The 14495-nt window shown below is 41.6% G+C and overlaps 1 protein-coding gene across 5 annotated transcripts in view; it reads right to left on the bottom strand.

The window, feature by feature from the left end:
* LMO3 (LIM domain only 3) overlaps positions 1-14495 on the bottom strand; it is an 80161-nt gene that overhangs the window by 58567 nt on the left and 7099 nt on the right. For 3 of the 5 annotated variants that reach the window (XM_077468628.1, XM_077468629.1, XM_077468625.1), the window contains exon 2: positions 12463-12676. In XM_077468628.1, the coding sequence (XP_077324754.1) occupies positions 12463-12668 (206 nt within the window). In that variant the 5' untranslated portion in view covers positions 12669-12676. Of the gene's footprint in view, positions 1-12462; positions 12677-13208; positions 13391-13861; positions 14123-14495 lie in introns of those variants that run through there. The other 2 variants (XM_077468624.1, XM_077468626.1) reach the window with 2 other exon arrangements.

Below are 14495 nucleotides of genomic sequence, written 5' to 3' on the forward strand. Positions count from 1 at the left end.
CTCTGGGGTACACCACTAATAACCTTGGACCATTCAGAGTCTGAATCATTAATCGCTCCTCTCTGAATACGGTCTTTTAACCACTTCAGCCCCGGAGCATTTGGCTGGCCAAAGACCAGAGCACTTTTTGTGATTCGGCATTGCGTCGCTTTAACTGAGAACTGCGTGGTCATGCATTGATTACTGTGTAAATGTGACTGGCAGTGAAGGAGTTAACCAGGAAGGGGCACTGCAGAGGTTAAGTGTGTCCTAGGTTGTGATTCTAACTGTGGGGGGAGGGGCTGTGTGCAAACCATCACTGATCCCCGCTCCTGATTACAGTGGGCTGGTGACACTATCACTAGGCAGAACCGGGAAATGCTTGTTTACATTAGCATTTCCCCGTTCTTCCTCTCCGTGAGATGATCGCGGGTATCCCCGCGGACTTGCAGTCGAACTCACGGAGCTTGCGGCGGACACGCGCGTACGCCCCCAGCGTCGTGCGCGCACCTTTTAGCCAAGCGTCGCGAGATCACGTTCAATAATGTGATTTTGCGCAGCGGAGCCAACCAGCCACAGTAAAACTGTGGCGGCTGGTCCGCAAGTGATTAACCAGTTTTCTATCAATTTACAAACTGAATTTTCCAAACCTTACACATTAGCGGTATCTGGGGAACTGTGTCAAATGCCTTTGCAAAATCCAAATATGTTAAGTCCACAGCCAATCATTTGTCTAAGATTTTGCTTACTTCCTCATAAAAAGAAAACAGATTTGTTTGATAATTGTCTTTCGTGAATCCATGCTGTAAAAATATTTTTTTTCTAGCAAAAACTCTTCTATGTGTTCTTTTATTAAATTCTCGAGACTCTTCCCATTTATAGAATTTTAACGAACTGGTCTGCAGTTACGTGGTAAAGGCTTTGTGTGCCTTTTAATTAAAGGCACCACATTGTTTTTACTGTACTATGCAAGTAATGAAAGAGTCCCTAAAAATGAGAAACAATGACTTTGAAACAAAAGAGCTCAATTTTTTAGGACACGTGGGTGGATGCCATCTGCTCCAGGTGCTTTATTCACCTTTATTCTGTCTAAATGTTTCTGGACCACTTTTAAGCTATAATGGTTGATTTGATGCTATGTCAATACTATGCCCATTATGGATTTGAGCTTCCCCATTTTCCATTGTATACACAGAGCAGAAGAAGGTATTTCATACATTTGCTTTCTCTTTGTCCCCAGTCACCAACTCTAAATGATCTTGTAAAGGGCCTACATGCTCAGACATGACCTTTATACTGTTAACACTGTCAATATATTTGAAGATTTTTTTTTGGGGGGGGGGGGTTGTCCTAATCTCTTTTGCAACTTGTCATTCATTTGGAAATTCCTTTTTTTAAGTATTCAAATGTGACATTTAGAGGGAAAAAATACATTTTACATTACCAGTAAATAACATTTCCCTGCCAGCTTGATCTTTCTTTCTAAATAAATGAGGGTCTGGTGTGTATTTTGGGGCATTTGAGGGGGGATTGTCCCTGTGCCATTTTTTTTAAATAAAAAGGAGGGAGGAAAATTTAAATGACCAGCAATTTCTTTTCTCTTCTAAAATTTCAGTATTATTGTAGTACACCCTACATCAGGATTGCTCTAAAATAGTGGAGGGAGAGTCTTTTATGGATTTTAAAGGGGAACAACAGAAACACATGAAACCCACATCTGAGTATGCAGTCTGGCTGGACAGAAAATTGGAGGGTGGCCCTCCTCTCCTGAACCATAAGCAGGCCCCCGAAACAGGGGCAGGGTACTTTGTCAGGGGGTCAGCAACTTTGGGCCAATGATGATGAGGACAAGAGCCCCATCGGTGGTTGCAGTGTTCTGTGGAGGGGGCTTAGCGGACTCTGTAAGTCCTCATTAAAATGAAGGGGCCCCCAGATACAGCATCCTCTCTGTGAGAATGATTTATGGGCAAATAATAGTACCCCTACTCATTCACACACAAAAAAAAAAACAGCAAATAAACACACTATACACTTTAAGGCTAGGTTCACACTGTAGAACACAGCGGCTCACAGCAAGAGTCCGGTGGGTCTTCATCCACCGTTTCAGGTCTGATTTCAGCCTGAATTTTTGGCTGAATTTGGACCTGAAATGGACCAAAAGATGCAGAGGACTCCTGTGTAATTCGTCCCGGAGCCGCTCCAGAGATGTGTGAACCAGCTCCAGGGAGAGCAGGTGTCCTGTCAAATATTGTCCCCCGTCTGATAGTGTCTGCTGTGTACACATGACAAGCAGATTCTGAAAATATCCGAAGATGAACGGTGCCTGCGCCGTGAGTCCAGGTTCAAGCCCCCCCATCCAAGTGGACATAGAGTTTAAATAAAAAAGAGCCGAGCGAAGCGAGGCTGTGCCTGAAGCGTGGCGAGCGGCCCTCTAACTATGTGCAGCCCTATGTCCACTTGGATGGTGGGGGTTGCACCTGGACTCACGGCGCAGGCGCCGTTCATCTTCAGAGATTTTTCTAATCTCCTTGTGCTCCGTACTGCACAAGCGCTGAGCCTGCGCAGTACCCAGCAGACACTATTCGATAGGCAGACATTTTTGGACAGAACACCGGTCACAATCTCCTGCTATGAGAAACCTGCATCCAATTCACAATAGTGTGAACCCAGCCTAAACCCATTAATATTAATAAAAATAAAAAAAAAATCTTAGTCTTGTCAATCACATCACTGGGCAAAGCAGATCCTCATTAATTATGTTGAACGACACCCACCGACCCACTAAAAGGAAAAACACCCTGACCCACCAACACATTTAGACCTGTCGCTAATTTGCGAATAACAAAGATGAGTATGGTAACTGATGGCATTGACCAAATATATCCATGGCCCCTGACCAAATATGACCATGCCCATATTTGGTCAGTGATGTCACCCACCATTCCTGCCCCTCTGTTTGCCTGGCTGACAGCTGAAGCGCTGGGTGAGGAGGTGTTAATTGCCACTAGCTTCTGTCCCAGCCTGAGTGGAAAGCTTAATGATAAAGTATCATTAAAACTTTATCATTAAAATTTTATGATAAAGTATTTCTCCTGCTCTGTGGGTTGGATGGAACCCACAGATCATACCCCGGGCCCCAACATTGATGGGACCTATCAGATATGATGAAGATTTAATTGAGAAACTCATATTATTCTAATAAGATCAAAGTAAAGCTACCACTCACCTGGACTATCTAATAGGATGGAAAAAAAAAAGGCCGTTGAATTTTTAGCACAGTTAGGATTTTGGTAATAATCTCCAAATGCTAATAACCATGAAGGATTATGAATAATGTATCTTAAAAATAAGTATAATGACCTCAGCTGTCATTCTGTTAGAGGTAGAGACCAAACATGAAGACTTTGCACCTAGCAGGACCAGTTCCAACATGAAAAGAAATTATTAATAACTTTCCCATATTCTACAACAAAGCTGGCTTATTTGGAGTCTAATATATTCTCCATTTGCAACCAGACTTTTGCAGAAGGTTCTATAATTGTGCACTGGACAGTACTTTTGGGTTAAACTTTTTTCAGAACCTTCAAAGATTGAAATACACACATTTGTCTCAGAGACTAGGTAAGAATATTACACCTAGCAGCTGCATAGACTTATATGTCCAGTGTGCAAACACACACAGGGTCTAAAATTGTCTTTGCACACATTTAACCTTCCTTCTCCACTGTATTGTTACATGTCATTTATATTCCAAGTTAACTATGCCCTGACAAAATCTTTACAGGCCTGTAGTGTGATCTTCAAAAAGTTTATGAAAATTTGATTAGATAGCACAGTGGCTTTGTGGTTAGCACTTCTGCCTTGCAGCAATAGGACCCAGTTTGAATCCTAGTGAGGACTATCTGCATGGAATTTGCATGTTCTCCGTGTGTTTGTGTAGGTTTCTTCCCACACCCCAAAGACATGCTGGTAGGTTAATTAGCTTAAAAAAAACTCCAAAAAACTCAGAATGACTGGAGGATGTTCTTCAGATAAACTCTTTCTGGGAAATAAGGAATCAGATTGGCTCAAGACTCAATTAAAACTGCATCCCCATCCAAAAGTGTCTACAACATTTTCCAAAACTGGAGCTAACCTTGCACAAAAACACACAATGACAAAACAAAATGATAAAAAGGGGAAAATCAAGGGTTTCAAAAACCCACTTCACTCACCTCCTATCCCCTTTTTATTATCCCTTTCCCATCATAATGTCTTTGGACTCACCCCCTATCCCCATAATATCATCCCTTACCCACGATAAAGTCTTGGACTCATCTCCTATCTCCATTATATTAGCTCTATAATTTCCCAGGACAGACTTCAGGGAGAAAAAGTTAGATAGTGGAAGGCCGCGTACACACGGGCGGACTATCCGTCCAACTAAGTCCGTCAGGCAATCCGACAGACAGTCCGTCCTACTTTTGAATGAACGGACTTGACCACACACGACAAACAGACAGTCCGCTGAAAGCTTGCGCGATGACATGTACGGCACGTACGACGGGACTAGAAATTCGACGTCCAATACACTGCAATGCAACCTTCGGCCGTGTAAATCCTTTCTGAGCATGCGCCATACTTAGTCCGTCCAACTAGCCTACTCACGAGCGGACTGTCCGCTGAAACCAAGTTTGGACGGACAATATTACGGAAATTCCGAAAGACTTAGTCCGCCAGACTGTCCGCTGAAAAAGTCCGCTGAAGCCCACACACGAGCGGATTGTCCGCTGAAACACGTTTCAGCGGACCAAGTCCGTCAGACAGTCCGCCCGTGTGTACGCGGCCAAAGGAGCAAAGTCCTGCAGCGGCATAGCACAGATTATTTTAAGGTCTTGTGCACACAAGGGGTTTGATTTTCTTCTCTAAACTCCCTTTACTACTTTACTCCCTTTACTCCTGGCACGAAATAGCCACTTTAAAAAACCAAGCCCAAGTGCTGGTTCACACTGATGCGGTGCGGAAAACCCCATTTGATTTGGACAGGAATCTCACTGCACCACATGTGATTCTTGGGAGTGCAATTTGAGCCCATTCATTTTTTATGGCTCAAATCACACTGCACCCACACAAAAAAGGTGCATGCAACTTTTTTTTTACCGCACTGGAATCGGATTGCATGGGTGTTAACACCCATGCGATCTGATTCAGCTAATCACACTGCGTTTTGCGGCCCATTTTTGGGGTGTCTTTAACATTGACACCTACAGCTGTTCGCACAAATGGAATGTGATTGTGATGCGGTGTGGGAAATGCACAGGAATCGCTGTGAATCCCGCCCCACGTCAGTGTGAACCAAGACTTAGAGCCGGTTCACACCAAAGAAATGTATTTGGGATGCTTTTCTGCATGCACGTTTTTTTTTCTGCTTTCTGTTGCGTATCTGGTATGTTTTTTCTCTTTTTTACAAAGTTTCCTAGGGCTTTTTTTTTTTTTTTTTTTTGCTGTAATGCGTTTTTGACCTGTTTAGATGCATTCCAGTGCATTTTTGTTCTAGTACACTTCTGTGCGTAAAAACTACAGCATGTTCTACTTTTTTTTCTGCACAGGAACACATTGGAACTGACCACACAGGTGTGAACTAGGCCATTGGAACCCATATAATCTACTGTTCACGTGTTTGTGATGCAGAAAGAAAAAATAATAAAACCCCTGCACTGGACTGCATCTGGTGTGAACCTGTATTAACACCGCGTATTGCACACATTTATACGTGTCAAGTGTTTGAGCGTTAATAGATTACATTAACTAGAATATTCATTTATTCTGGCCTTTGGAATAAATGAACACTCAAGTGCTAAATCCCTCCAACATTTAAGCATGTTTGGATGCATTTAAAAGCTTTCACATATGTCAAACATGTTTCTGTTCAAAAGCTCCTCTCCTAAATGTGCTGATGATGGGTTTTTTATCTGCCTGTAAATGCTCCTCTTTTACTTGTAAATGCCCATGTGTGCATGGACACATAGGCTAACATAGAAGTGCTTTTACAGGTTAAAAAAAAATGCCAAACACTTGTAGAAGAAGCGTTTTTTAAGAATTTTTAAGCCCAGTGTGCATGAGGTCTAAGAGAGTATACAGAGAAAGAGAGGCGGAGAAGAATGTGTGGATGAGGAAAAATAAATATATTAATTGGTTTGGAGGTATGATGTAGAGCTGTAGATAAACAAGATGAACCTCTCCAAGCTGGATTTGAGTATGCAGGCATCGTCATGTAACTTGTGATGTTATTTTTTCTGCCATTAGGATGAGAAGGTAATGACGGTTTTGACAAAGCACGTACTAAATGTGTGAAACACGTCAACCTTTTTTTTTCCCGTGCCAATATGCCTTGTGCCTGTTTTGCCATGAGCAGCATACGTCCACTGTAGGTCAGTAACCCCTCTTCCCCCCCCCCCGGTTCTGCAGGAAGCGTGTGCGTAAATATGGGAGTGGGGTATAAGGTGTTTGCAGACTGGAGGGTTGGGTTGTATAGCAGATATCTTAGGGGTATATATTGCATATGGAGGGGTATGCATTGTATATGGATACAGGTGACCATGGTAATCTGAGCTCCAAATCTCTGACAGGAGCAAAATTCACTGTGGGGCCATTGAGAGCTTCTTTACAGTTGAATTACTTGCTGTGCAGCCATCAGCAGTCTGTTCTAAGAGACTATCCCTGATACTAGGTGACACAGGTGGGCCCAAATCTGCTCGTCAGCTTTTGTGCCAAACAGATATGAAGTCAATGTTTTAACACACATGAAAACACAGAGCCAAATATGAGCATGCAGAGACACATGAACAAGCAGAGTTACACATGAATACATGTGCATGCAGAGACACACATGAAAACATTAGCAAGCAGAGACATATATGAACAAGCAAATACATGAAAACATGAGCAAGCACAAACACACATGAAGCACACAGGAGCATGCAGAGACACATCTAAAGCATGTAAAGACACACATGAACACACATGAACAAGAACACGGATGGTTTTACGATGGCTACTGTTTATCTGGATGCAAAACAATTTGTGCTTAGCTCCTGAAAGCCATCTTGTCGCCCCTTGTCGACCATGTAAAGGGCAACAACTCCGCTGCCAGTTGATTCCACATTTGCAGGTACTGCACCCTCCACATATTTTAGAAGATCTGCCAAATGTCGTCTTCTAGCCACCAAGAAAGAAAATAATTGTGGGAAACATCTGGGGGGTTTGTCATGAATTTACCACAAAAATAGATAAAATCACACAATGCAGAACTTCACCAATATAGAGGGACTCCTGCGATGGTCCTGCACATAATATACCCGAGAAGGGATAGAACAACCCAGAGCTGTCATACCTGACACACATATGGGCACAACGCTGCACTAAAATCCCATGCTGATCCTGGCCTGGCTGCCATGCTGACTGTACAATTGTTATCTGCACTTATCCTGATTGTAAAGTCACTCTCTGCACTAGTCCTTAATGTACGATTATTCTCTGTAATGACCGTGATTGTTCAATCATCCTCTGCATCTTGGTTCTACGATCATTCTTTGCACCGATCCTGGCACGAATATCATTCTCTGCACCGATTCTGATTGTATGGTCTTTTCCTGCACCAGTCCTCTTTGTTTCATAATTTCTCGACCTACCCTGATTGTACAATCATAATCTACACCTATTCTGATTGTACAATCATTATCTGCATCTATCCTAATGTATAATCATCATCTACACCTATTCTGATTGTACAATCATTCTCTGCATCTATCCTAATGTATAATCATCATCTACACCTATTCTGATTGTACAATAGGATAGATGCAGAGAATGATTGTACAATCAGAATTAGGTGTAGATGATGATTGTACAATAAGATAGATGCAGATAATGATTGCACAATCATCATCTACACCTATTCTGATTGTACAATCATTCTCTGCAACTATCCTAGTGTATAATCATCATCCACACCTATTCTGATTGTACGATAATTCTCTGCATCTATCCTAATGTATAATCATCATCCACACTTATTCTGATTGTACGATAATTCTCTGCATCTATCCTAATGTATAATCATCATCTACACCTATTCTGATTGTACGATCATTCTCTGCATCTATCCTAATGTATAATCAGCATCTACATCTATTCTGATTGTACAATCATTCTTTGCACCTATACTAATTGGAGATTAATTTGTTGCACCAGTCGTGATAGTATTGTTCTCTGCAGTCTGCACCAATCCTGTTTGTTCAATCATTCTTTGACCTATCCTGATCAATGTTGATTATACAAGCTTCTGCACCAATCCCCACTGTACAAGCATTTTCTACATTGATCCCAACTTGGCAATTATTACCTGCACCAAACCAGATTGTACAGTTTAAATACTGCACCTGCCCTGAGCCAGTGAACTGTAGCCAATATAGTCACTAACAACAAATGATGGCACAACAAGAGTTAGAATAGCAGCCAGACACAGATAACACTGCTGACCAGGAAAAAAAAGAGCCCACTGAGCCCACACATTATTATTAGTAGCTGAAACATTATAATGCAGTCAGCGGAGGACCCGAGAGAGCTGAGCAGCCCAGCACACACATACAGTATAGAACCTAACTCAGTGCTACAATCAATTCACCTTAAACCAGAGGTTTAAACTTTACCAGAAATGTTAACAATCAGCATTTAATGAACATGACAAAATACAAATGGGATAAGAGATTCTCGTACCACTATATGCAGATAAGTATACACACACCTGAATAATATCACTAAGCATATACTGTATATATGTACACATACCTTTGAATAATATTACTACGCATATGTATGTATACACACCTCTGAAAAATATTATTACTCATATGTGTAAACACCCCAGAATAATATTAATACGCATATGTATACTGTACACATCAGTGACTCATTAATGTAAGATGTATATTTACCGGTACATCTAATAAATATACACTATACTAGACACTATATATTACTATACTAAACTTTACCACGCCATACTCTACCTTATTATATATTACTATACAACATCACACTATGGGATATATTACTACACTACACTTTATTATATATTGCTATTCTATACCATACCATACTAATCCTTTTTATAACTTAGTAGACTATACTACACCATACTATACTATACCTTATTATACCAGATTATATTATGCTGTACTATATATTATTATACGATACCTTTTTACATATTGCTATAGCATACCATACTTTATTATACTACACCATACTATCTACACTAGACACGATTACTATAGTAAATCATATACTACACCATATCACACTATACCTTATTATATAGTACTATACCATACCATACTAAACCTTATTATACCTGTATATTACTATACCATACTATAGTATACCTTAATTTGTATCACTATATCATATCTTACTTTAGTATATACTGTATTACCATACTATACCATATTTTATAGTACTTTACTATACCATATTATAATATATTATACATGACCCTATTATACTATATTTTATTATATATTATGATACCATACTCTATTTTACTAAGCTATACAAGAACTATATTATACTACACCATATTAGACATGCATTACTATAGTATAGTTTATAGTACACTATACCGCACTATACTTTATTATATATTACTATACTATTTATTATTATACTATATTATAACTTATTATATGTTACTATACTATACTATATATTACTATACAGTACTTTATTATATATTACTATACAGTACTTTATTATATATTACTGTATATATAGTACTAGGATACGTTATATATTACTATACTTCAACGTACTATACAGTGCTATAAGGTAGAATGATATAACATGCTTTACTTTATTGTACTATACATTACTGTGATATACTGCATTGTATTTCTACAATATTATTATTAAACTATTAAATACTATACCATATTGTGCTATACTTGGGTATATCACATTAATATATCATACTATATATGCTATGCCATACCATATTATACAGCACTATACAACACTAAATCTTGCATTATTATGCCATAGTATGCCATACTATACCTTACCATATCGTATAATAATGCACATTACTATAACATACCACATATTACCATGTTGTACCATACTACATATTAATATACCATACCATAATATATATTAACACATAATACTATGCTATATGATACAATACTGCACACTATTTTACCATATTATACTGCCGAATACTATACAAAACCATATATTACTTTGCTGCACTATGCTACAAATTACCATACCTCACTACACTCTACAATTATATATATATATATATATATATATATATATATAATTATTTTACCGTATAGTACAACACCATTATTATACCATATCATACTACACATTACCATGTCATACTTTAAAATAGTACACATTATTTTACCATTCTATTCATTACCATTCCATATAGTACAGCACCATATATCATACTACACATTATTATAACATATTATACAATACTAGACATTACTAGACCATACTATATTTCTTCTCTATATGTCAGAAGTAGAGTAAAGCTGTGATATGTAAGAAAGTGGTGGCTACGGGGAAGTCGGCACCTCTTTCTTATACCAAGACACGAATTGTCCAATGTACACTCACAGAGTATGTTTTCATTAATCTTCACAAATGCTTTTATGGAAATGTACAAAGGTTTACTTTTATAAAGCCATTGTTTTCAATTCAGCTGAATTTTTCTCTGTGTGAGTGGCCGGCGAAGCGCTCGTCTAAAGGATGTCCAAATTGCCACCTGAACAAACAGATTGCAGAGTGTCTAGAGGATGACCATAAATTATAAAGGCTCATTCATTGTTAATATTAACACACCGCTCTAAGAAATAGATAAATTCAGTTTAATGCTGAAAGTTTCTGGCACTGAGTTACAGAAAATAACAAAAATACACTGTCAGTGATCTGCACAGGTCTGCCGTACGAGGGACATAAGTAACACTTGCTGGAAATGATTGTCAGCTCAGCTGCTGTACTGAAACCAGGGGGAAATGGTGGGGTGGTGACACTAAATACACACAACATAAACAAGCTGCAACATCAGAGATGGACAGAGAACTTCACACAGAACAGAAGCCTTAATAGACTCATTATCCATACATCTTCATAAATGCAGCTTCACCAACTCTCCTCTTGGAGGCGCCGCACTCTATCTGCATTGAAGCCCAACATTAATAATCATAAAACTTCACCTTTTTATCTTGTCCTTGGCTGCAGAATCCCTTACCTTCCCATATTACTTCCCATATTACTTACCATATACCGTTATAAAAGGTAAGACTGAATGACCAACAGCTCCCTGGTTGCATTCTGTGTGGGGTATAAAATATGGATGGCATGTTCCTGGACATATCAAAAATGACAGAAAATGACCTGACAAGGATTACTGTCAGTTGATGTCACCCTGCATACCCTGAATCAGTAGTCAGGGCAAACTGCAAGCCAGTTAAAAGCTAGTTAGTATATTGTCTCTGCTAGAGCCCCCTGACTCCTGATGGTTTCATCAACTGGCCACTTTACTTGGTTGGTAAAAAATATCTCAGGCTGCCCACAGCTGGAAAGACAGGTATCCAGATGGAAGAGCAGAGGGACCTGGATGAAAGGACAGGTGGCTCTGGATAGAGGGACAGGTGGCTCTGGATGGAAGGACAAGAAGTTATGAATGAAAAGACAAGGCACGTGGATGGAAGCACAGGGATTCCTCAATTTAAGGACAGGGGGGCCTAGATAGCATCCCAGGGGACCTAGATAGAAGGAGTGGGGGTCCCGAATGTAAGGAGAGTAGGACCTGGACAGAAGATATAGAGGAACCTCGATAGAAGAAAATAGGAACTTGGGTGGAGGGACTGACCAGAAAGGAGGGACAAAAGGACTTAGATGAGGGGACAGGAAAACCTGGATGAAAGGACAGAGGGACCAGAAGGACAGAGGGACCTCAAAAGAAAGATGGAGTGACCTAAATGGAAGGTATCTGGATAAAAAGGCAGAGGGACAGAGAAACCAAGATGAAAGGACCTATGCAGAAGAGAAAAGAAGCATAGAGGGACATGGAGAGAAGGACAGAGGGACCTGGGTGGAAGGACAGAAGGACCTGTATGGAAAAACATAAGGAACTTGATGGAAGGACAGAGGGAACTGGATGGAAAGACAGAGGGACCTGAATCGAAGGACAGAAGGATTTGATTGGAAGGACAGAGGGAACTGGATGGAAGGACAGGGAGTTCTAGATGAAAGAGTGGGGAGTACTAGATGGAAAAACAGGGGGTCTTAGATGGAAGGACAAGGTTCTGGACAGACAGACCAGAATATACAGAGCTCTGATTTGTAAATGGAGGGTACAAAGTCAGGGACACTGACTGGAGTCCAGTCGTAATTATATAGACACAATTTGGAGCATGCTGTCACCTCAGGTAATCCCTCCGACACAAGATCAGATTGGCCTTGGTGTATAAGGTGGATCCAACCTCCCCGAGACGACAGTCGCAACATGCGCACTTCAGACAGTCTTCATGCCAATACTTGTCCAGGGCCTTAAGCAGGTAGCGGTCCTTGATCTTACGGTTGCAGCCAGCACAACCTTTCGGTTTGGTGTCTGGCTGAACTGAAAGCATTTGTATACCTGTAAGGAGAAGACATGCATGTTACTCATGTGCAGTGACCACACAACATGTTATAAATCAAATTATGAGGACATTTTACATCATCAGATCCAGAGGTACAGGGGCTCTGTGGGTATGAAGAACTACCCATGAAGTCCAGACCTACAGAATGGGACCCTTGAGAGGGGTTGGCAAACAGATGGGACACAAATACTGGGAAATTCTTTAGAAAATCAGCGGTGAGATTCTGAGGGGAGAATAAAATGCTGCCGCTAACCTTTCCGCTCAGACTGACTTGACAGCTTAAGAAGAGAAATCATAATTAAAGCGAGAAGTAAATAAGAGGCTTTGCCGCTGCTCACAAGCTGGGAGAAGCATCTCATTTAATTGCCCAGATTGTATTGTGCGCGGCGTGCACGCTTGATTGCACGCATTATCCTCTTGTTCTGCGTCACTCATCCACACACTGCCAGATAGTTAACACAACAAACTATTGCGGTACACAAAGTGTCTTTCGTCCCTGCCACACACTGGCTGTCCGGGAGCACCTACCTGACCAGAGGGGTGAGAGGTGAGCGCGCGCAGGCGTTTTGGGTCCCAAAGGGAAAGAATTTGTCTGGGGTGGCCATTCATGTGTCCAGGGGCATCAAACAAAAGCTGAGCCCCCTCTTTCCCTCATGCTGGCCTAAAACCTTCACTGCCTGGTTCTCAGCGTCCCTGCAGGCTGCACTCTCGTATGGAACAACAATGCAAATCCCACTGCCCGGATCGCACAGCTCTGCCTCCCCCAGCCATCCAACCCCCCCCCCCCTTTTTTTTTTTTTTTTTGAGCAATGAAGCTGGGAACCAATTTGATTCCCCTTTCTCCAATGCAGCTGCAAGGCTCACAGATACTGACATTTTTCCACTCTTATCAGTTTAATTACAGTTACCATAGCAGCAAAGTGCTGGTGCTTGGCAAAGGCCAACAAGAGATTTGCAAGACTGACTTCAATTTTGACGCAGCTCAAATACAAAAATACACACACAGACACACAATTCACAGGAGCACAAAGAGACGCTTGCCACCATTCAGCCTTCCCTGTGCCCGCGCCACAATGTCACCGGGACCGGAATGAAGCGACGAGCCCCTGAGCAGTGTGACCCATGGAGCTGACGCTTCAACCGCAGCCAAGCACAATACACATCGCTCTGCTTCTACCTACCAAAACTTTTCTCCCTTTTGTGCATGAGTCGGTGAGAGCAGACCCTCATTGGGCAGCAGCTGGGGGTCCCTTCTTGGCTCCGGGAGCAGCTGGACGAGGCTATTGTTCCCCTGACACAATGTCACACACAGGCCGACACAGTGTGCAGATGAGGCAGCCACTGACAAAGCCACATGCTCTCTAACTCCGGAGTAAATCCTCTAATCCTGCTCTCCGCTGGGCTCCTCTAACAAATGATGAGTCTGTCACATGCAGCTCGTTCAGCACTGGGGGAGGGGACAGCTCCCAGGCACAGCCTAACTGGAGGACACAGGCACAGCAAATGCCAACTTGTCCGGGTTTGTGGGGGGGGGGGGGGGGGGGTAGAAGACTTGGGGACACAGCGACCCCCCCCCACAGACGGTGCCCCCCCCAACCCTCCGACAGCTGGGTGCGCTCTTCATATTATGAGCCTCTCCGGGCTGCAGCCCCACACTGGAAGGGGGTCAGCACAGCACCAGGAAGGTTCTGACAAAAACCAGCTCGTTATTAGTACTCTAATGCCAACATAACAGGAGGATGGAAGAGGCGCTCATGTATTTCAAACCTCCGAGGCTCCTCACTCACAGCAGATGTGTTCACCAAAAAAAATAAA

This window comes from Lithobates pipiens, unplaced genomic scaffold, assembly GCF_037356315.1.
Source record: "Lithobates pipiens isolate NorthernLeopardFrog02 unplaced genomic scaffold, aLitPip1_a1.2 Scaffold_8, whole genome shotgun sequence".
NCBI lineage: Eukaryota > Metazoa > Chordata > Amphibia > Anura > Ranidae > Lithobates > Lithobates pipiens.